Source organism: Caretta caretta, chromosome 6 (assembly GCF_965140235.1).
Source record: "Caretta caretta isolate rCarCar2 chromosome 6, rCarCar1.hap1, whole genome shotgun sequence".
Lineage (NCBI taxonomy): Eukaryota > Metazoa > Chordata > Testudines > Cheloniidae > Caretta > Caretta caretta.
This window is the reverse complement of record NC_134211.1, coordinates 44,684,222-44,705,726: the sequence shown is the minus strand read 5'-3', so window position 1 is coordinate 44,705,726 and position 21,505 is coordinate 44,684,222. Positions and strand designations below refer to the sequence as shown.

Here is a 21,505-nt window from a genome sequence, read left to right as displayed (position 1 = left end):
AGACACTATCTATATAATTAAATCACCAGCAAAATGCTCTATTAGCAAAACAAGACTTTCATTGTGTATGTTGTCTCCATGTGTTAGACCTGCATGGGTTTGTCTGACATCTTGCATCCCAGGATCATAGTTCGTTTCAAGCACTGTCAATAAACTTAAAAAAAAAAAAGAAAGCTTCAGGCCTTATATAATATAATGAGGTACTTTTTTGAAAAAACAGGTATTACAAGTGGATAAACAATGTGCAGTGCTCTGAGCCCAAAGGCACGAGGACCTGGCCTTTCTGATATGCATCAATACAGCCAGTGGCTGGCCAGCAGACATGAGGCCAACTTATTACCGATGAAAGAGGATCTAGCGCTGTGGCTCACAAACCTACTGGGTAAGAATATTTATATAGATATATATATATGCATGCATGAGCGCACACACATATTCAAAATACAATTATTGGCAAATTACACTTGTTAGTATGTTAACTTTTGGCCTCTAGTTCAACTGGAAAGGTGGTTCTCCAGACTATTTTCCCTTCCAAATAAGTAGTTACAATTAACTGGCCCCTCTGAGTAATGCAGCCATCAGCAAGGTCAGAAAGACTTTCTTATAAGAGGTACACATCCACATTATTTATCAAGTAACTAGCTAGGTAAACATTGTTCTTCCCCCAGTAACTGTTGGTCCTTGAAACATTTTGAATATTGAAACATTGAACAATTTGAAACATGAAAATGGATATTTATTTGAATTATGTCTTTATGTGGTTTAGTATTTTTGTTGTTACAATGAAAGATGTTAATAGCTCTCGTCAATTGTTTCTTTGATCTTGACATCAATTTCAGACCTGGTTAAAGTCAACGGGTGACTTTTCATTCAGGCTAAATGGAAGGAGCATTTAAATGTCCCTTTGTGTATTGATAGCTAAAATATAAGAATTTGCCTCCCAAGGCAAAATATTGTATGATAAAGCCAATCAGAGCTAAGCCATGTGAGCTGAGGGGTTTTCCTGGGGACTGATTGCAAATGTGGTATTGCCTGGATGGAGCTGTGTGTGTCCATGGGTGTGATAGGCAGAAAGTGAGCAGACAGTGAGAGAAGTGGTGAGCATGGCCCTAAGAGGGAGCAAAGACAGCTCTCTAAAGGGCACAGGACTCACTGGAGAGAGAGATTTTTTGTGAGTCAGGAAAATGCCTCCTGTTTCTACTCTGTTCAGGTTGTGTATATTCCTTGTTGTAAATAAACAAGCTCACATCAAAGAAGTATTTGAATCATATAATCTATTTCTCCTCCTCACTGAAAAATCTTGGCAAGGCTTCAACTGTTAGCTAACTCTTTAGGCCCAAAAGGGGCAACCGTATTTTAGTAGTTGTGATAGTAAGCACTGTAAGGGTAAGTTATAACTTCCATTCAAGCCTCTGTTCTTCAGTTGGTTATAAGTTGCCTTTTGGGTTCATGTTCCATGTTTGATCCATTAGTTCAGATATGATCTTTTTGGGACAGACATTTCACAAAATCAGTTCAGCTGTTTTAGAGTTATAAAAGAACAAAAAATACACAATTCTGATATATTCAAATCAAAATGTTTGTATTTGCATAACTCAAAAATGGATAAAATGAGAAACTTCAAGTTTAGCTTGTTTTAGTATTCCTCAGTGAAACTCAAATCAGTTCAGTTCTGGAGAAAATCATGTAAGCAGTTTTAAAACTGTGAATATTTAAAATTGATAATTCCATGCATGCACACTAGAACTCTTCCATTCATTTATTTTTGCATATGGTTAGAGAGACAGAGATAAATATTTTAAAGACATTTAAATGTCTTATAACTTGAAAGGCTGTAAGTATACAGTATGCAAAACATTTGCAGCATCTTTAGGTCAGACAGAAGAATATAGTGGTAGCATAGAGAAATCAGGTAAGGAATGCTCTGGATATTGTTCTTGTTTTTGTATAGTAACTACTAATACATATTATCTAAGCATTTACCTCAAAAACCCCTGAAACCTATTTGGCTCAGCATAGCAGTTAGAAAATACAAGTTAAGGAGATTGTAAGCTCACTGAGGCAGGGACCGTCTTTTTGTTCTCTGTTTGTGCTAGGCTCTGTACATTGGTTCTGCTCCACAACCGAAGCTTATAATACAAAAAAATCATTTGAGATCATCTAAAGGCAGGATTTGGACCTCAGTTTTTAACTATGATTCAGTTTTGAGCCTTTTGCTCTTCATTTTGGTTCATAAATTATACCTTATGTGACACAGGTTATATTTTAATTTAGAGCACAAGAGCAAACAATCTTACTGCATAGGACAGATAGGAATCATAGAATATCAGGGTTGAAAGGGACCTCAGGAGGTCATCTAGTCCAACCCCCTGCTCAAAGCAAGACCGATCCCCAATTAAATTATCCCAGCCAGAGCTTTGTCAAGCCTGACCTTAAAAACTTCTAAGGAAGGAGATTCCACCACCTCCCTAGGTAACGCATTTTAGTGTTTCACCACCCTTCTAGTGAAAAAGTTTTTCCTAATATCCAACCTAAACCTCCCCCACTGCAACTTGAGACCATTACTCCTCGTTCTGTCATCTGCTACCACTGAGAACAGTCTAGAGCCATCCTTTTTGGAACCCCCTTTCAGGTAGTTGAAAGCAGCTATCAAATCCCCCCTCATTCTTCTCTTCCGTAGACTAAACATCCCCAGGTCCCTCAGCCTCTCCTCATAAGTCATGTGCTTCAGCCCCCTAATCATTTTTGTTGCCCTCCGCTGGACTCTTTCCAATTTTTCCACATCCTTCTTGTAGTGTGGGGCCCAAAACTGGACACAGTACTCCAGACGAGGCCTCACCAGTGTCGAATAGAGGGGAACGATCACGTCTCTCGATCTGCTGGCAATGCCCCTATTTATACATCCCAAAATGCCATTAGCCTTCTTGGCAACAAGGGCACACAGTTGACTCATATCCACCTTCTCATCCACTGTAACCCCTAGGTCCTTTTCTGCAGAACTGCTGCCGAGCCATTCGGTCCCTAGTCTGTAGCAGTGCATTGGATTCTTCCTGCCTAAGTGCAGGACTCTGCACTTGTCCTTGTTGAACCTCATCAGATTTCTTTTGGCCCAGTCCTCCAATTTGTCTAGGTTCCTCTGTATCCTATCCCTACCCTCCAGCGTATCTACCTCTCCTCCCAGTTTATTGTCATCTGCAAACTTGCTAAGGGTGCAATCCACACCATCCTCCAGATCATTTATGAAGATATTGAACAAAACCGTCCCGAGGACCGACCCTTGGGGCACTCCACTTGATACCGGCTGCCAACTAGACATGGAGCCATTGATCACCTCCCGTTGAGCCCGACAATCTATCCAGCTTTCTATCCACCTTATAGTCCGTTCATCCAGCCCATACGTCTTTAACTTGCTGGCAAGAATACTGTGGGAGACAGTGTCAAAAGCTTTGCTAAAGTCAAGGAACAACACGTCCACTGCTTTCCCTTCATCCACAGAACCAGTTATCTCGTTCTGTGTATGGAAGTATGGAAAGAGACCACGTTGGCTTAACCAGGAGATCACCAATGATCTGAAACTCAAAAAAGAGTCCTACGCAAAGTGGAAACTAAGTCAAATTACAAAATTACAAAGGATGAATGTAAACAACCAACACAAGCATGTAGGGACAAAATTAGAAAGGCCCAGGCACAAAATGAGATTAAACCAGCTAGAGATATAAAGTGTAACAAGAAAACATTCTACAAATACATTAAAAGCAAGAGGAAGACCAATGGCAGGGTATGCCCATTACTTATTGAGGGATAAAAGACAATAACAAAAAATGTGGAAATGGCAAATGTTAAATGATTTTTTGTTGTTTCAGTTTTCACCAAAACGTTTAGTAGCAGTTGGACAGCTAACATAATGAACACCAGTAAAAATGAGATAGCATCTGAGGCTAAAATAGGGAAAGAACAAGTTAAAAATTACATAGACAAGTTAAGGAGTACTTGTGGCACCTTAGAGACTAACCAATTTATTTGAGCATAAGCTTTCGTGAGCTACAGCTCACTTCATCTCTCCCCGTAGGGAGATCTTCTACACTTTCCACAGTAGTGGGGGGAGGTATTTTTTCATGCTTTGTGTGTATAAAAAGATCTTCTACACTTTCCACAGTAGTGGGGGGAGGTATTTTTTCATGCTTTGTGTGTATAAAAAGATCTTCTACACTTTCCACAGTATGCATCCGATGAAGTGAGCTGTAGCTCATGAAAGCTTATGCTCAAATTGGTTAGTCTCTAGGGTGCCACGAGTACTCCTTTTCTTTTTGCGAATACAGACTAACATGGCTGTTACTCTGAAACTTGTCATAGACAAGTTAGATGTCTTCAAGTCGGAACTGCCAGATAAAATACATCCTAGACTACTCATGGAGCTGGCTGACAAGATATCTGACCCCTTAGTGATCATAGTAGGAAGAGGGCCTGAAACATAAGCCCATGTATCAGAGGCCTGGTATGAAGCCTGGGCTAAAGTAGTCAAAACCTGGCTGACATAAAGCAAAGTTAAGTTGTGAACAAGAAGCAGGCCCTACTTATAGAATTTGACATGCATAGGGTTGATATTGTAAAAACATATATTCCTAAGAGGTGCTCGGCACAAAACACTCAGGAAAGCACATTTCAGAAGGGTGGTATCAGAACACCCCGGCAAACACATTCCCCAAAGATAACAGGAACATGCTGACCCATCTTAAGGATAAAGTCAGCATGACAGCATAATGAATATAGATCAGTGGTGGGCAAACTGCGGCCCGCAGGCTGCATGTGGTGCGTGCGGTTAATCCACTGGCGGGCCACCAGACAGTTTGTTTACATTTGCACGGCTGCCCACAGCTCCCAGTGGTTGTGGTTTGCCATTCCCGATCAATGGGAGCTGCGGGAACTGATTGCTCACCAGTGATATAGGGGTGTTTTGATTGAACCTACAGGAACCAGGCAATGGGTGGCACCCTAATATGTCAGAGGGTGATACATAACTTGTTTGTATTGGTGTATAAAGATGTATCTCAGAGGGAGTGTCTTTGTCCAGCCGAGGCATACATGTGTTAGTGTAACTGTAGACATTGATCCAGGGAGCTAGGACTGTGCTTTGCTGACAATAAACCTGACTAAGCCCCTTTGCACCTTAACGGATTTTGTGATCATTGGGCAGTTTCCTTGAGATCTGCTGTGCCAGCTATCTGCGCAGAGCTGGGACAGCACAAAGGGAGAACACACATGCAGTCAGCTTAAGTTCTGACTTAATGGATAATGGAGCAAATAATCAAGCAATCAATTTGCAAACATCTAGAAAATAATAAGGTGATAAGTAACAGCATGGATTTGTCAAGAACAAATCATGTCAAACTAACCTACTAGCTTTCTTTGACAGGGAAACAAGGCTTGTGGATAGAGGGGAGGTGGTAGATGTGGTATGTCTTGACTTTAGTAACGCTTTTGATAATGTCTTGCATGACCTTCTCATAAACAAACTAGAGAAATACAACCTAGATGGAGTTATTGTAAGGAGGGTGAACAACTGGTTGGAAAACCGTTCCCAGAGAGTATTTATCAGTGGTTCACAGTCAAGCTGGAAGGTCCTGCAGGGATTGGTCCAGTTCTGTTCAATATCTTCATCAGTGATTTAGATAGGGGCACAGAGAGTACACTTATAAAGTTCTCAGATGATACTAAGATGGGAAGATTTGCACATGCTTTGGAGGATAGGATTAAATTCAAAATGATCTGAACAAACTGGAGAAATGGTTTGAAGTAAATGGGATGAAATTCAATAAGGACAAATGCCAAGTACTCCATTTAGGAAGGAACAATCAATTGCACACATACAAAATAGGAAATGACTGCCTAGGAAGGAGTATTGTGGAAAAGGATATGGGGATTATAGTGGATCACAAGCTAAATATGAGTCAAGAGTGTAACACTATTGCAGAAAAAGCAAACATCATTCTGGGATGTATTAGCAGCAGTGTTGTAAGCAAGACACAGGAAGTAATTCTTCCCCTCTACTCTGCACTAATAAGATCTCAACTGGAGTATTATGTCCAGTTCTGGGTGCCACATTTCAGGAAAGATGTGGACAAATTGGAGAAAGTCCAGAGAAGAACAACAAACATGATTAAAGGTCTAGAAAACATGACTGTGAGGAAAGATTGAAAAAACTGGGTTTGTTTAGTCTGGAAAAGAGAATACTGAGAGGGGACATGATAACAGTTTTTATGTACATAAAGGAGGAGGGTGAAACATTGTTCTCATTAACCTCTGAGGATAGGACAAGAAGCAAGGGGCTTACATTGCAGCAAGGGATGTTTAGATAGGACATTAGGAAAGACTTCTTAACTGTCAAGGTAGTTAAGCACTGGAAAAGTTACCAAGGGAGGTTGTGGAATCTCTGTCATGGGAGGTTTTTAAGAACAGGTTAGAAATAAAACTTTTCAGGAATGATCTAGTTATTACATAGTACTGCTTTGAGTGCAGGGGGTTGGACTAGACAACCTCTCAAGGTCTCTTCCAGTCCTACACTTCTATGATTCTATGATTTGAACCTTCTCAGTGATATTTCACATAAACCACTGTACGTGTATAGTGCTTTTCAAATGAGCATCTTAAAGGCTTTTATAAAAATTCACCTCACAATATTACCTGCAAAGAAGGTAAATATCATTGTTAGAAGAAATGTTGTGCATGTGTTAATAGTTAATAGAGAAGATGTCAGTACATGGTCTTCAAGAATATGCAGCATAGTTCCTGTGTTTTATAGGAACAATAACATTTCTTCTTGTTCTTCTTTCTAAGTGGCTGTTGTGTAACTTTTTACAACAGCTCTTAACACAGTACACCAATTTTAGAGATGGGGATAGTGAGGCACAGCAAATTGAAATGTCTCAACAAGGTCACAAAAGAAGGGACTGATTCTACAAGCCTTCTATGCACAGAACTCCCATTGAAGCTAATGGGCACTGTAAATATAGAATTGCCCAAGTCAGCCAGAGAGATGAGAATCTTGATGCCTGACCCTCACTTAATCACTAGACAGCTCTCCTTTTCTATTTTAATAACATTTAAAGTCACAGGAAGCTCTTCATGGTTTAAACATTGAACACCCTTGTCATAAATATAAAGGGAGGGGTATACCTTTTTGTATACAATACTATAAAATCCCTCCTGGCCAGATGCAAAACCCTGTAAAGGGTTAAGAAGCTAAGGTAACCTAGCTGGCAGCTGACCCAAAATGACCAATGAGAGGCCAAGATACTTTCAAATCTGGAGGGGGGAGAACAAAAGGTTGGTCTGTCTGTGTGATGCTTTTACCGGAAACAGTTCAGGAATGCAGCCTTACAACTCCTGTAAAGTTAGTAAGTAATCTAGATAGAAATGCATTAGATTTCCTTTTGTTTAATGGCTGATAAAATAAGCTGTGCTGGATCAAATGTATATTCCTGTTTTTGAGTCTTTTTGTAACTTAAAAGTTTTGAATCTGATTACCCTGTAAGGTATTTACCATCCTGATTTTACAGAGGGGATTTACAGATTTTACCTTTTCTTTAATTAAAATTCTTCTTTTAAGAACCTGATTGATTTGTCATTGTTCTTAAGATCCAAGGGTTTGGGTCTGTGTTCACCTGTACAAATTGATGAGGATTCTTATCAAGCCTTCCCCAGGAAAGGGGGTGTAGGGCTTGGGGGGATATTTTGGTGGGAAGACATCTCCAAGTGGGCTCTTTCCCTGTTCTTCGTTTAAAACGCTTGGTGGTGGCAGCATACGGTTCAAAGACAAGGCAAATTTTGTACTTTGGGGAAGTTTTTAACCTAAGCTGGTAAGAAGAAGCTTAGGGGGTCTTTCATGCAGGTCCCCACATCTGTACCCTAGATTTCAGAGTGGGGAAGGAATCTTGGCAACCCTGCTTAAATATTAAACAAGAAAGTACTACTAATCACTAATGAAGCAAAATGGAAACTTGCTTACAGTCCATAACACACAGGTCTCACACTGATAAGAGCATGAATGAGGTCACTTTTCATCAAGAAAGTGGCATCAACAGGAGGGTCTGAAATGCCAAATATAATTAAAAATCTTATTTTCAAATACATGTCAAACGACAACCCTTCACAGTTCTGTGCTAACCTAAACAAGTGCAGCTTTAATTATTCAGCATACAGTGTCCAGTGGTTTCATTCTCCCACTGTTTTTCACAAATGGATCCTTTCAGTTGTGCAAGTTTAGTTGCAAGGGAATTACCTCATATCTACACCAGACAGGAGACTTTCTCCATGTTTTTAAAAATAAATGTCTTAACTGACTATGCATTGTTGTTTTTGCTGAATCAAGACATGACTTTTGTTTCACCTAGCTGTTGTTTATTAATTTGCATTCCACAACACTTAAGCTGCACGACAGTCAGGCAGACAGGGAGTCAGACACACTTGGACTCACAGCAATACAGTAGAACCTCAGAGTTATGAACACCTCTGGAATGGTTCGTAACTCTGAACAAAACCTTCTGGTTCTTTCAAAAGTTTACAGCTGAACATTGATTTAATACAGCTTTGAAACTTTACTATGCAGAAGAAAAATGATGCTTTCCCTTTATTTTTTTAGTAGTTTATATTCAACACAGTACTGTACTCTATTTGCCTTTTTTTTTTCTTTTGGTCTCTGCTGCTGCCTGATTGTGTACTTCCAGTTCCAAATGAGGTGTGTGGTTAAGTGGTCAGTTTGTAACTCTGGTGTTCATAACTCTGAGCTTCTACTGTATAGAGTTTTACAAATACATAAAATCTCTTCTTTAGCCAAGAGTGTTGTCCGAATCTGTTTACTGAATGAGGGCAAGTGTATCTCTGGAGTTTCATTTGCAGAGGCAAATATAGTGTACCCAATGTTAGTGATCATTGGGAAGAAAGGTGACAGTCATTTTGCTTCCGGCTTCAATGATTTAAGCTCAGAATTACAAACTGAAAACCATGACAATGTACTGGCTGAGACTGTAAATGTAAGTAGAGGTTTTGACAGTAGATTCAGGAGAGCTGGGCAATGCAACTTAAATTTGTGATTTTAAATAGATGAGGAACTCAGAGAAGACTGAGATGTGTAGTGTTGCTGTGCATGGTGGGTTTTTTAATCAAAGTCATTCTTTGACATCCTATCCCCATTAACTCTGAAGAGTTAAAACAATGTCCCTTTGATTTGATTCAGCATGAAGAATAACATGAATAACTTGGCTAGGCAGCAGTACTGCAGAGATGGATTTGGGGTTATAAATTGAGTGAGTCAATAATGCAATGCAGTTGCAAAAAAGGCAAATGTTATTCTGGGATGCATTAACAGGGGTGTCCTGTATAAGGCACTGGATGTAATTGTTTTACACTGGTGAGCCTCAGCTGGAGTACTGTGTCCAGTTTTTGGCACCACACTTCAAGAAAGATGTGGACAAATAGGAGAGAGTGCAGAGGAGAACACCAAAAATAAGAGATTTAGAAAATGACCTATGAAGAAAGATTGAAAGAACTGGGCATGTTAAGCCTAGCGAAAGGAAGGCTGAGGGGCAACATCAGTCTTCAAATCATGATAAGGGCTGTTGTGGTGAGGACCGTAATCAGTTGTTCTCCATGTCCAGTGAGTGTAGGTCAAGAAGTAATTTGTTTAATTACAGCAAAGGAGATTTAGCTTAGATATTAGGAAAAACTTTCTACTTATAAGGACAGTTCGGCACTGGAACAGATTATCTAGGCAGGCTGTGAAATCCCCACCATTGGAGATTTTTTAAGAACAGACTTAGATACAGAGATGGTCTAGTTATACCTAGTCCCGCCCCAGTGTGGGGGATGAACTAGACGATCTCTTTCAGCCCTATATATTTTTTTTATTTTAAAATTATTTTCAAGGAGATCCTAGTAGTTTAAGCACACATTCTGCTGATTATCTGTGACACCAGGGGTGGCCAACCTGTGGCTCCGGAGCCACATGCGGCTCTTTAGAAGTTAATATGTGGCTCCTTGTATAGGCACCGACTCCGGGGCTGGAACTACAGGAGCCAATTTTCCAGTGTGCCGGGGGGTGCCCACTGCTCAACCCCTGGCTCTGCCACCGCCTCGCCTCAGCCTGCCATGCCCTCGCTCCTCCCCCCTAGAGTCTCCTGCATGCCACGAAACAGCTGATCAGGAGATGCGGGCAGGTGCTGATTGGCAGGGCTGCCGATGGGTGGGAGGCGCTGGGAGCGGGGTGGGGGAGCTGATGGGGGGCTACTGACGTATTACTGCGGCTCTTTGGCAATGTACATTGGTAAATTCTGGCTCCTTCTCAGGCTCAAGCTGGCCACCCCTGTGTGACACTATCTCAGTGGAGTGCACTTCTCAGAGTTGCTCAAAGGACTATTTCTGACAACTGCAGAGTCTATATACATGTGGCTGCATTTCATTAGGCATGCGTACATACAAAGGCAGAACAAGAAATAAAAGGAAGTGCCAAATTCCTAAAATCAGTAATTCAGGTTGTCTAAACAATCACTCTCTCTGAGTTCTCAGATTGCCTCATATTGGGGAAGGTGTCACAATTGGACTTTTGCTTGAGTAGGGACTACAATATTTGTACCTTTTCTTTGGAAAATATTTTTAGCTCTGACATGGGTGTATATTCTCAGCTCTTTGTGTTTATTTATTTGTTTATTTTTTTATTTAGTGGCTTTTAAATTTACTCCTGTATATTGTTTTCTCTTAATAGAGATTCCACTCCCTGCTTCCCTTCTTTATAATTATCGTTCTGTACACTACAATAAGGGCAATTTTTTTTCCAGTGCTCAGAATCATGCTTTGGACCTTGTTTTCAAAAGGCTTGTGTTTAGGTATCTAAATAAAAGCCCGATTTTCAGAAATAGTCAGCACCCAATAATTCCCATTGTGAAATTATGGGGCAGATTTTCAAAAGAGATCAGAACCCAGCATGGTTGTTCCAGTGGGAGCTGAGTTCTTTTGAAATGGGACTGCCATGTGCTTTAAGTTAAGCATGCACTTAAGTTCTTTGCTGAAGAAGGATTGGTCCCAGATTCTCAAAAGTATTTAGGTGCCTAACTCCCATTGAAATAAATGGCTCCTAAATGTTTTTGAAGATCTGGGCCATGGCCTCTGTAAAACCACTGCCTTCTACACTGGATAGCTGGAAAAGATGGCATATTGCAGAGTCAGTGTGTAAAGTCCCAAACAGGGATACTTCACTTGTTTTACTCCCAAACTGGCTATAAGCTAGCCTATGTTCCAGCAGTTACTTAGGGCTGGTCTCCACTACCAGGAAGATTGACCCTGCTGCAATCGATGCAGCAGGGATTGAACTAGTGGGTCTAGTGAAGATCCGCTAAATTGATGGCAGAGCACTCTCTGGTCGACCCCAGTACTCCACTTCTCTCAGAAGAGTAAGGGAGGTCGACCGGAGAGTGTCTCCTTTCGACCCAGTGCTGTGAAGACACTGCACTAAGTCAGCCTAAGCTACCTCAACTTAAGCTATGTTATTCACATAGCTGAAGTAGCATAACTTAGGTCAACTTACCTCTGTAGTGAAGACAAGTCCTTAATCTCTTTTAAAGTGTAATGTCCATTGCCTCATTACTCCTGATAGGAACTTCAGTACCTGCCAATTCCCACTTCTTTTCAGGACTGGTTGAACCAAGCTGCCACATCTGAAGCCACATAAAACCACAGATCAAATTTAATGGGCTAGGGCAAGTCCCAGGGCTTTTCAGGGACTCTTGAACAGTTGGCTTTGGTCCTTTTGCCCCACTTCTGAGTTTAATAACAATGAGGTCTACTGTATAAGGTGACAGCCCTTCTGAGCCCTGTCCAGTTTAGAGGTCACTGAAGCACTAGATTTAAGAGTATGGTTCAATTAGCTCTGTGGAGTAGGTGTTTTGAGTTTTTTAGCTTGAGCGTTTGTTGTAATGCTTATGAAGCACTCAGGAGCCAGGTTTGTCAGGGGAGGAAGCTCAGCATATTTTTTGTACTTCACATGTACTGAGCTTAGTGGGAGTTTCCTTGAACTTCTGGAAACTTCTGTTTCACACTGGGCATGCTCACATGCTTAACACAGGGATTAGCATAATCATGCCACACTATTATTACATCATCTCATTAGCATACAGCTCTCATACAGAAACATGACCTTTCTTTCCCTTACTTCCTCACTTTATCCCCTTTTTATGGATATTTAACTTTTAAATAGATTTTTGCCCTCAATTATTTGTTGAGTCAGTTACATCTGATCACAACCTTGTGTGTCTTTTGTTGGTTTTCTCAAAGCACAGCTGCTAGTAGAGCTGGTTTAAAGATTTCAAAATTTGTAAAGTTGATGAAAATTTTAATATTTCAAATTGTGATTGAAAAATGTTTTGCTTAGCTCTAGCTGGTTACATGACTTTCATTTTAGGCTTCTTATACTTTCACTTTAGCCAGGTGCTACTTGGACTTGTCATCCTTCGTGATGTTTGTGTCTAAGAGGAACCTGATTTTCAGTAGTGCTGAGCACCTGCAGCTCCAGTCAGTTGGAAATGTAGGTATTCAGCATATCTGAAAATCAAGCCATTGGTGGTTTTGGTGCCTCTAATACTTCTTCTGACACTGACACAAATAGAGTCTCATTCTGTTGCATGTTCCTTGAGTTTTCACCTCTTTTCCTTCTGACCCAACATGCCTTTGGGATGTCTTAGGTATTTCATTTTAAGTAGACATTGATTATTTCTCTGCTGCTGACTTTTTGCAATATAAGATCACTGTCTCTTGTGGGAGTCAAAACTCTTGTTGGCTTCCAGCTTTTATCGTCTGTTCTAAAGTGAGTTAATCACCTTCTTGTCAACCTGAACAATGGTTTTGTATGCATGTTGTAAAATTGTTGTCTTTTTTGTTTTGCTTCCTGTTTTGTTTTTAAGTCTGGTGTCTTCTTCAGTTTGAGCACAAGAGGTTTTGTGGGAAGTAAAATCCTTGTTCATCTGTGTGCACCTATATGCATCAGTACTCGGGAATCCCATCCTTCCATTGGTGTATTTTGTAGGTTCAGCAGGTCTCTATATGGATCACTATTGTCATGTATAGATGTCTTCAAGAGATTTTTCACTGTCTGAATAGTTCTTTTAGTAATCCCATGACGTCATTGCACAAATGGGTCTTAGAGAATTCTTAGAAGTCTGCACATGAAAACTGGGATCTCTTGACATTAAGTTCAACTTGTAGTGTTATATGGTTGACATCCTACGATGGGTAATTGCCATCTTATGTTTCTTGTGTTTGCTAGTGAGTTTTAAAGTAATAATCAATTTATAATAGAGAAGCCTCTTTGCATATTAAAATAAGTCCTCCCTTACACTTTGCATTAGTACTTTCTGGAATTTCCTGACCCTTCATCAGTTCTTTGTGTCTTTTTGAAATGGTTATATGTAGCAAAATGTATTACTGTGTCTGTTATCTGCCCACTATTCATGGAAGGGACAATGTATCTCTTGCGTTTTGCTAACATTTTTCAACTCACAGATGACATGTTAGTGAGCGTTCCCTGCCCCATCCAGCGTAGAAGGAACAACCAGGCCTTTTCTATTTAGCAAAATGTTGCCCTCTTTATTAATTCATCCATAAATAGTCAATCTAGTTTTAGGGTACATCTATACTACAATGTAATCCCAGGGTTAGTAGAACTTGAGTTATTAGACCTTGGGTTTGTTAACCTAGGGCTTGAGCATCTACACTGATTTGTAACCCTAGGTTAGGAATTGTTGAACCCTGGGTCCCAACCTGGGGCTCCAGCATCTACACTGCATTATATGGGCCTAACTCTGACCACATATATCCCAGACTTCCTAACACTCTCCGAAAACGTGGCCACGTTAGTCCTTTGTTCATAGTGCAGTCTGACAAAACTTGACTGTCCATCGAAGTTGACTGTCCAGAGGACAACGAAAGTCAGCCCATGGAATTGTGGAATGCTTTTGATGGCTTCCCAGAGCATGGGTCCAGTGGGGCTGCATTTACAATGCAAAGCAATAGGGCTTAAACCCTAGTCCCAGTTTGACTCAGGCTCAGACCCTCCAACCCTGTGGGGTCCTGGGACCCTGGGTCTTAGCATGATATGTGTGTATATAGAAGGGGGGTTAGGCTTGAGCTTGAGTTCAAACCCTGGGCTTACACTGCAATGTAGACATACCCTCAGTTACAAATGCTCTTTCTGAAGGTCATCCTCGGAAAACCAAGTTTATGGACAACGGGTTCTGAGTGTGTTTCAGTAAGAAATTCTGGTAGTTTTGAAGATACCTCACTGAATTTTATATTCATTACTATTGCACTCAGGTGGTGTTAATCTGATTATTACCCAGCTAAGCACATTGATGTGATGTATATTCTACATGGAGATTGATCCACCTCTCCTACACTAATTTTGCATCAGCTCACTTGGATGGAGTTACTCCTGATTTACCCAGGTGTGAATGAGTGGACAATTGAAAAAAACTTTACAGCTTCAGCATTATATATTAGATTCTAGGTGATGATGAAGACAGAGGTCTCAGGCTTTGGCAGCAGTACTGGCTGCTTTCTACTGCTCTGGTCCTATTGAGGCATTTGGAGATTTCACGTATGTATGTACACCACCTGTTCTCATCTCCCTGATGTAGAGGGCATGTTGGGGTAGATAGGTGTGAAAAGGTGCAGGCCAAAGTGCTTGGACTTCAGTGGTTTCTAATTACTAGAGAAGTTCCTCCTGGTGTGCCTTAGAGGAGCCCTTACTTTGTTCCAGGTTATGCTGGGAGCAGAAATGGTCTTCAGCTGGCCCCAGAATTAGCTCCGGTGCAAAGCACAGCTCAGCCAGACCTGATGATCTGGTCCAAAATGTCTCAATTTACAAACCTTTAGTTTATGACATTATATTTATTTGTGTTTTTAAATGGTAATGATTGATAATCTTATTGTAAGTACATAGGCTAGAGTGACATTTTAAAACCTACTATAGCTGCCAGAGCACCTTGGCTCCCATGCTTTGACTGCTAACGATTCTCAAAACTGAATTGCAAAACCCGATCCAGCATCAGCAGGATTTGGGGCCTGATCTAAATAACTCTTGTTTATGTAAGCAGCTATCCTAATTCATGCAAAATAGTCCTATTAAAATCAGTGGGATGACTGATTGCTATATTGAAGAAGACTTTATTTTCCTGTTTGCATGCTTCTAGCATTAGTTTTTATTATAGATTATGCTGTTCCCATCCTATATACACATTGCAACTGCTTTCTTGTAATTATAGCTCTTTTAAAGATTTTTTTTAATGGAGTTTAATGTTTATTCCATCCAAATATATGAAGCCATTTTTTGTTCCCCAGCTATGAACATAACTCTCATTTGAGTCAATACATTTCAACTGTTAAATATGTAATGTGTCTCTTTTCGCAAAGAAATGCCACCTTTTGGGGCCATAAAATACAGTGAATTGAAAGCTAACACCTAATATATTTTTCATTAAATACAGATGTTCAATGCAAAACTCATTCTTTCAGCATTCATAAAAGGCAGCAGAACTAAAATATTCCAGTTTAATATATAAAAATGCAATAATCAAACTGCTAATGTAATTGTATTGTTAAAAGGCAAGAGAAGATAGAAAGCATTTTTCTGCATCTGTTTAAAAAGGAATATATATTTTAAGTTTATTGCTTTAATCAGATTTATAAAAGTAGCCAAGAGAATAGCCAAGTCCATAAATTATAGGATATCATGGGCATTTAAAATGAGGTTTATTTTACCTATATAGAAAATCCTAAAGAGTCTGCATTTAAAACAATAAAACTTCAGTTATAGTTAAAGATATTAATGTACGTATCTTACAAGAGAGTTCTATAATACTGCCTTTTAAAATAAAACAGCTTCTAATATGTCCATTCTTTAAATTAGCTTTCTGATAGTTTCGGCACCTTCGACCAAAGGGTCAAAATGGAAAATATTTTTCATTATTAACAATAGAAAATGTAGGCCAACATAGTGGTGAAGGTATTAAGATGCTGGGACACTGACTTTTTTGTGTCTGGGGGCTATTAATTTAATTCCTGGCTCCAGAAGAGCTGCATGCACCACTAAAATAATGTCAGTTATGCAAAGGCTTCCATTGTGATGCAGTGCTGCTACTGCTCTTCTGCCACCTGCAGAAGTCATTATATACACTAGAGGCTACAATGTGAAATATACAGTGGAGAGAATCAAGGCTAAAAAATGAAGGGGAAAAAAAGATTTTACGTCAAACAGATGTTCTTGAAAGAATAAATGTATCAGAAATAGCAAGTTTAACTTGAACCAGAAAAGTGAGTCTATTGTTGCATCTGAGAATCACATGCTTTACAGATCTTATTTTATTCCTCTCTGGTTTTAGCCTACAAAATGAAGAACACTGGGGACTGTTTTCCTTCAAGGTGTTACATTATTGTCAAAGTACCTAAAAGCTTTCCAGCAATTTCAAAGGCATGGTCAGATAAATCCTACTGTAGTAGCCTTTTGATTTTTGTGCTTTTGTAAATTAAAATTTGATTAAAATTGTTCTGGTTTGTATATTTTCGGAGAAAAAAATTCAAAATGAAATGTTTCAAAAATGTATTTTGTTTTAAAGGGGTAGAAAAAAGGAATTTATTTTAAAAAAAGGGAATGTGGTTCAAAACAAAACAACCCAACCTCTCTCTTTTTCTCCCCTCTGTCCTTTTTTTAATGGAAGCGTGAGACAGTTTTTTAAAATGATTATTATTGCATGTACTGCATTGTATTATTGTGTGCAGTCAGAGATTTAGGGACAACTAGTGCATGGGACTAATAGCCATTGGTGGACCTATCCTCCATGAATTCATCTAATTCTTTTTTGAATCCAGTTATACTTTTGGCCTTCACACCATCCCTGGCAACAAGTTCCAAAGGTTGACTATTCATTGTGTGAAGTACTTCCTTATATTTTAAACCTGCTGCCTATTAATTTTATTGGGTGACCCTTGGTTCTTGTGTTATGTGAAGAGGTAAATAACCCTTCCTTATTCATTTTCTGCACATCATCATCATTTTAGAGATTGTTATCATATCTCCCCTTACTCATCTCTTTTCTCAGCTGAAGAGTCCCAGTCTTTTTAACCTCTTCTCAGATGAAAGTTGTTCCAGACCCTTAATCATTTTTGTTGCCCTTCTCTGTATTTTTTCTAATTCTAATATATCTTTTTTGCGTTGGGGAGACTAGAACTACACTCAGTACTCAAGGTGTGGGCATACCATGGAATTATATAGTGGAATGATAGTTCTTGTCTTATTATGATTTCTAACATTCTTCTAGCTTTTTCAATTGTCATTGAATATTGAGCAGCTGTTTTCAGAGAACTATCCACAATGACTCCAAGATCTCTTTCTTGAGTGGTAACAGCTAATTTAGACCCCATCATTTTGTATGTACAGTTGGGATTATGTTTTCCAATGTGCATTACTTTGCATTTATCAACATTGAATTTCATCTGCCATTTTCTTGCCCAGTCACTCAGGTTTGTGAGATCCCTTCGTAAATCCATGTCTGACTGTGAAGAGTTAACTGTCTCAAGTAATTTAGTACTGTCTGCAAACTATGCCACCTCACTGTCTACCTCTTTTTCCAGATAATTTATTAATATGTTGAACAGCCCACGTCCCAGTACATTTCCTTGGGGGACCCCGCTATTTACTTCTCTCCACTGTGAAAACTGACCATTTATCCCTTCCCTTTGTTTTCTAACTTTTAATCAGTTACTGATCGAAGAGAGATCCTTCACTCTTATTCTAGGACTGCCTACTTTGCTTAAAAGTCATTGGTGAGGGATCTTGTCAAAAAGCTTTTTGAAAGTCCATGTACACTATATCCATTGGATCATACTTGTCCACATATTTGTTGAACCCCTCAAGGAATTCTAATATATTGGCGAGGCATGATTTCCCTGTACAAAAGACATGTTGATCTTCCCCAACATATTGTGCTCACCTGTGTCTGATATTTCTGTTTTTTTTCTTTTTTTTCTTTTTTTTTTTTTAACTAAAGCTCCAATTAATTTGCCTGGTATTGAAGTTCAGTTGCCTCATTTCTTCTCTATAGGAAGGCTTGACATAATTCAATTTTTATTTTTTATATAATTTTGATTGGTAATATTGATCATTTTAAATCATTTTATTATTTTTATCTATTTCTAATTTTCACACTTGCAGGAAATTATGGAGGGTATCAGAAAATAATTATTTAATGAAAGAAGGCATTGACATTCAAAATTTTTATAACAGTTAAAACAAAATTGTCAACTACACATGTCAAAATATACAAATTAAGTATCCTTAAATCAAATTCTTAAGTTTTCAAGCAGCATTTTCTTACTTTGCTTATCTGTAAATTTCAGTTACTATCAGTGGAAATATTTTTATCGTTTGTGCGTGTATAGTGAAATCCACGTTTTCTGACACTGATAAAAGTCTAATCCTTCCAAGCCTATCTATAGCAGTGGTTTCTAAACTTGTTCCGCCGCTTGTGCAGGGAAAGCCCCTGGCAGGCCAGGCCAGTTTGTTCACCTGCTGCATCCGCAGGTTCGGCCGATCGTGGCTTCCAGTGGCTGCGGTTCACTGCTCCAGGCCAATGGGAGCTACTGGAAGCGGCACGGGCCGAGGGACGTACTGGCCACCTCTTCCAGCAGCTCCCATTGGCCTGGAGCAGTGAACCGTGGCCACTGGGAGCCGCGATTGGCCGAACCTGAGGACGTGGCAGGTAAACAAACCGGGCCAGCCCGCCAGGGTCCTTCCCTGCACAAGCGGCAGAACAAGTTTGGGAACCACTGATCTATAGGCTTGGCACCCTGGTTGGATTACATCTGCTATGATGCATCAGGATGTCCCATCTTGGAAAGTGGAAGCAGTGTATCATGTGAGATATAGTCCACCAGGGAGCCAGCCTGTAGAGTTCAGTGGGGAAATGAGGTAACTAAACTTCAATCCTCATGAAGCAATGTGACAGCATTACCAAAATCAAAATATTTTTGTTTATGGGCATTTAGTTTTTAGGCCAAATAAATTGGTAATTTTCCATGGAAAGTAGACACTCCTTTAATAAAAAAAATAATTTTGTTAAACTCAACTTTCCGTCAAAAAACAATTTTGACAGAAAATTGTCAGCACCTTCCAGGATCAAACCCTAAATTAACAATGAAATAGAAATTAACATCTCATCTCTAAATCTGGGGACTATTGGGAGTAAGGGTGAAGCTTGCAGTGTACTTGTTCTGCAGATAAATTTAAGACATTATGCTGCAGGGCTGTCAATCTGGCACCTTTTAATGTCACTAAAATAAAAAAGTGGTCCTGTATAGTCAGAAATGGTAAAATAAGATTAACAGAATCTGGCATATTAGTTGGACTCATTCTACAAAAATGTGTTGTTTGACAAGACGAATGTTTAACAACAGCATCCCAAAGAAAACAGCGAATTATCCAACCAAAAAAATGTATCCAAAAAATTGTGTGTCAGTGCCAGGAAAATAGCAGCAAGACTAAATGATAAAAACTCAGTGTAATGCGAGTTATTCAGTTAAGGCTTGTTTCTAAGCCCATTGAAGTTAATGGAAAGACTGCCATTGACCTCAGTGGGTTTGGTTTATGGATTTTCCTTGCAAATCCAGTATTTACATTTCCTGTGTAGACACAGGCATCCTTTTTTTCCATGTTAATTTTCTTCTTGCCTTTCAGGTAGGGAAATAACGGCAGAAACTTTTATGGAGAAGTTGGATAATGGTGCCTTGCTCTGTCGACTAGCTGAGACCCTACAAGAGAAATTTAAAGAAAACAGTTTTGATGCAAACAAGCCTGGCAAAGTAAGTCTTAGATAACATGTTGTCGCATATGTTATTAGCATTTGGGATCTGTAACTTCATGGATCTAATTGTATTTGAGAGTTTCAGAGGTTTTTGTTTGTGGAGGCTCTACCCCTCAGAACCTGGGACCGCTACTTCACATAGAAAAATGAGAAAATAAAACTCTAGTAAAATCAGTATACATTCCTCCAAATGCTGAGTGCTTTTTCATATATGCCAATTCTTTCACAAAAATGAGCTATTTTAGAAATCGTGCAGGTATCCTCGACAATGTAGTGCTCATTTCATTGGAGGCTCTGTTACAGCAGCACTTCAGTGAACAGCCTGGAATCCACAGAAGAACATCAAATGTTGCTTTGAAATGTGTTCTTAAATGGACTGCCTCAAAGACCATTGGGGACTATGAAAGTCTTTCTATTTGCTTCAGTAAACTTCTGATCAGCCCTAAAGTCTGCTTCTGCTCTTCAAAGAAACATTGTAAAAATGGCATAGTAGAATTTCATGTTCATTGTCTTTCAGTGAGTTCCCTATCAAATTGAACGCAGTGTACAAGTAAAAAAAGATGATTTTTCTAACTGCCAGTCCTGAAAACAAAGTCTGAGCTCTCAGAGTCAAGCTTGGCTCTTTCCATCTTACACATCTTCCCCTGTAATAATTTTGGTAACATCTGCCATACATTCAATTAGAGCTGGGCTGCAGGACTGGCTGCAGTTGCTGTTACAGGCCATCTGTGATCACTGTAGCACTTGCTCTGCCTGAAGCCAGGCAGCCATGTGGCCTGTCTGTCTCCCCATGCTGAATCACCGTAGGGAATGAGCTGCCAAGAGGAGAAGAAGGCAGTCATAGGGCAGAGGTGAGGGGCCTAGTACTAGCACCAGGATCCCCAGCATCCTACCAGAGAGTCACCTATCCCAATGTCTGGCTTTCTCCCTATGAGTACAGCCAACTCCCCTGAGCCTCCAGATTACCTCTAAACAGGCTTTCCTAGCCCCTCCCCCTCCAAAAGTGGATACCCAGTCCTCTCTGAGAATCCCAGTTTTCCCTGCTTCCTCCTCTTCAGCAATCCCAGACTCCCTCCAGCACCCTTAGTTTGTTCGGCACCCATCCATCTCAGACTCTGTCTGGCACTTACCTGCCATCTATCCTAGCAGCTCCTCAGAGTCACTCCCACTTACACTAGCCACAAGCTGCCAGATTTTCTGCAGTTCCTGTCCTTCACTTGCCACTGACTGAGGCAGGGTGTGTTGACCATAAGTTACAGTTTATGGTCATATGCAGATGTTTGTACATATGCAAAACTCACAAACACAAGTCAAAGAAATTGGTGCAGTGATAAATGATGACAGGTCCGGACTACAGAGCAATCTAGATCTCATCTCTTGAACAAACATTCATTATTACAGCTAAATGCAAAGCCATTTGTCTAGGAACTAAGAATGTAGGACTGTATTTTGGAAAGCAGTGACTCAGAAAAGGACTTAGGGGTCATGATAGATAAATTAATCATGAGTTTTCCATGTGATGTGGCGGCTAAAAGAGCAAATACTAGGGTTGTGTGTATATAACCAATGGAATATCAAGTAGGAGTGGGGAGGTGCTATTTCCTCTA

At 39.8% G+C, this 21,505-nt stretch overlaps 1 protein-coding gene across 14 annotated transcripts in view; it reads left to right on the top strand.

Annotated features, from left to right (window-relative positions):
- Positions 1 to 21,505, top strand: part of GAS2 (growth arrest specific 2) — a 156,704-nt gene that overhangs the window by 35,495 nt on the left and 99,704 nt on the right. For 11 of the 14 annotated variants that reach the window (XR_012668918.1, XM_075129457.1, XM_075129459.1 and 8 more), the window contains 2 exons: positions 221 to 382; positions 19,772 to 19,896. Coding sequence is in view for 13 of the 14 variants with exons in the window: in XM_075129457.1 (XP_074985558.1) it covers positions 241 to 382; positions 19,772 to 19,896 (267 nt within the window). In the remaining variant the exon portion in view is untranslated. Of the gene's footprint in view, positions 1 to 220; positions 383 to 14,541; positions 14,643 to 19,771; positions 19,897 to 21,505 lie in introns of those variants that run through there. The other 3 variants (XM_075129464.1, XM_075129463.1, XM_075129465.1) reach the window with 3 other exon arrangements.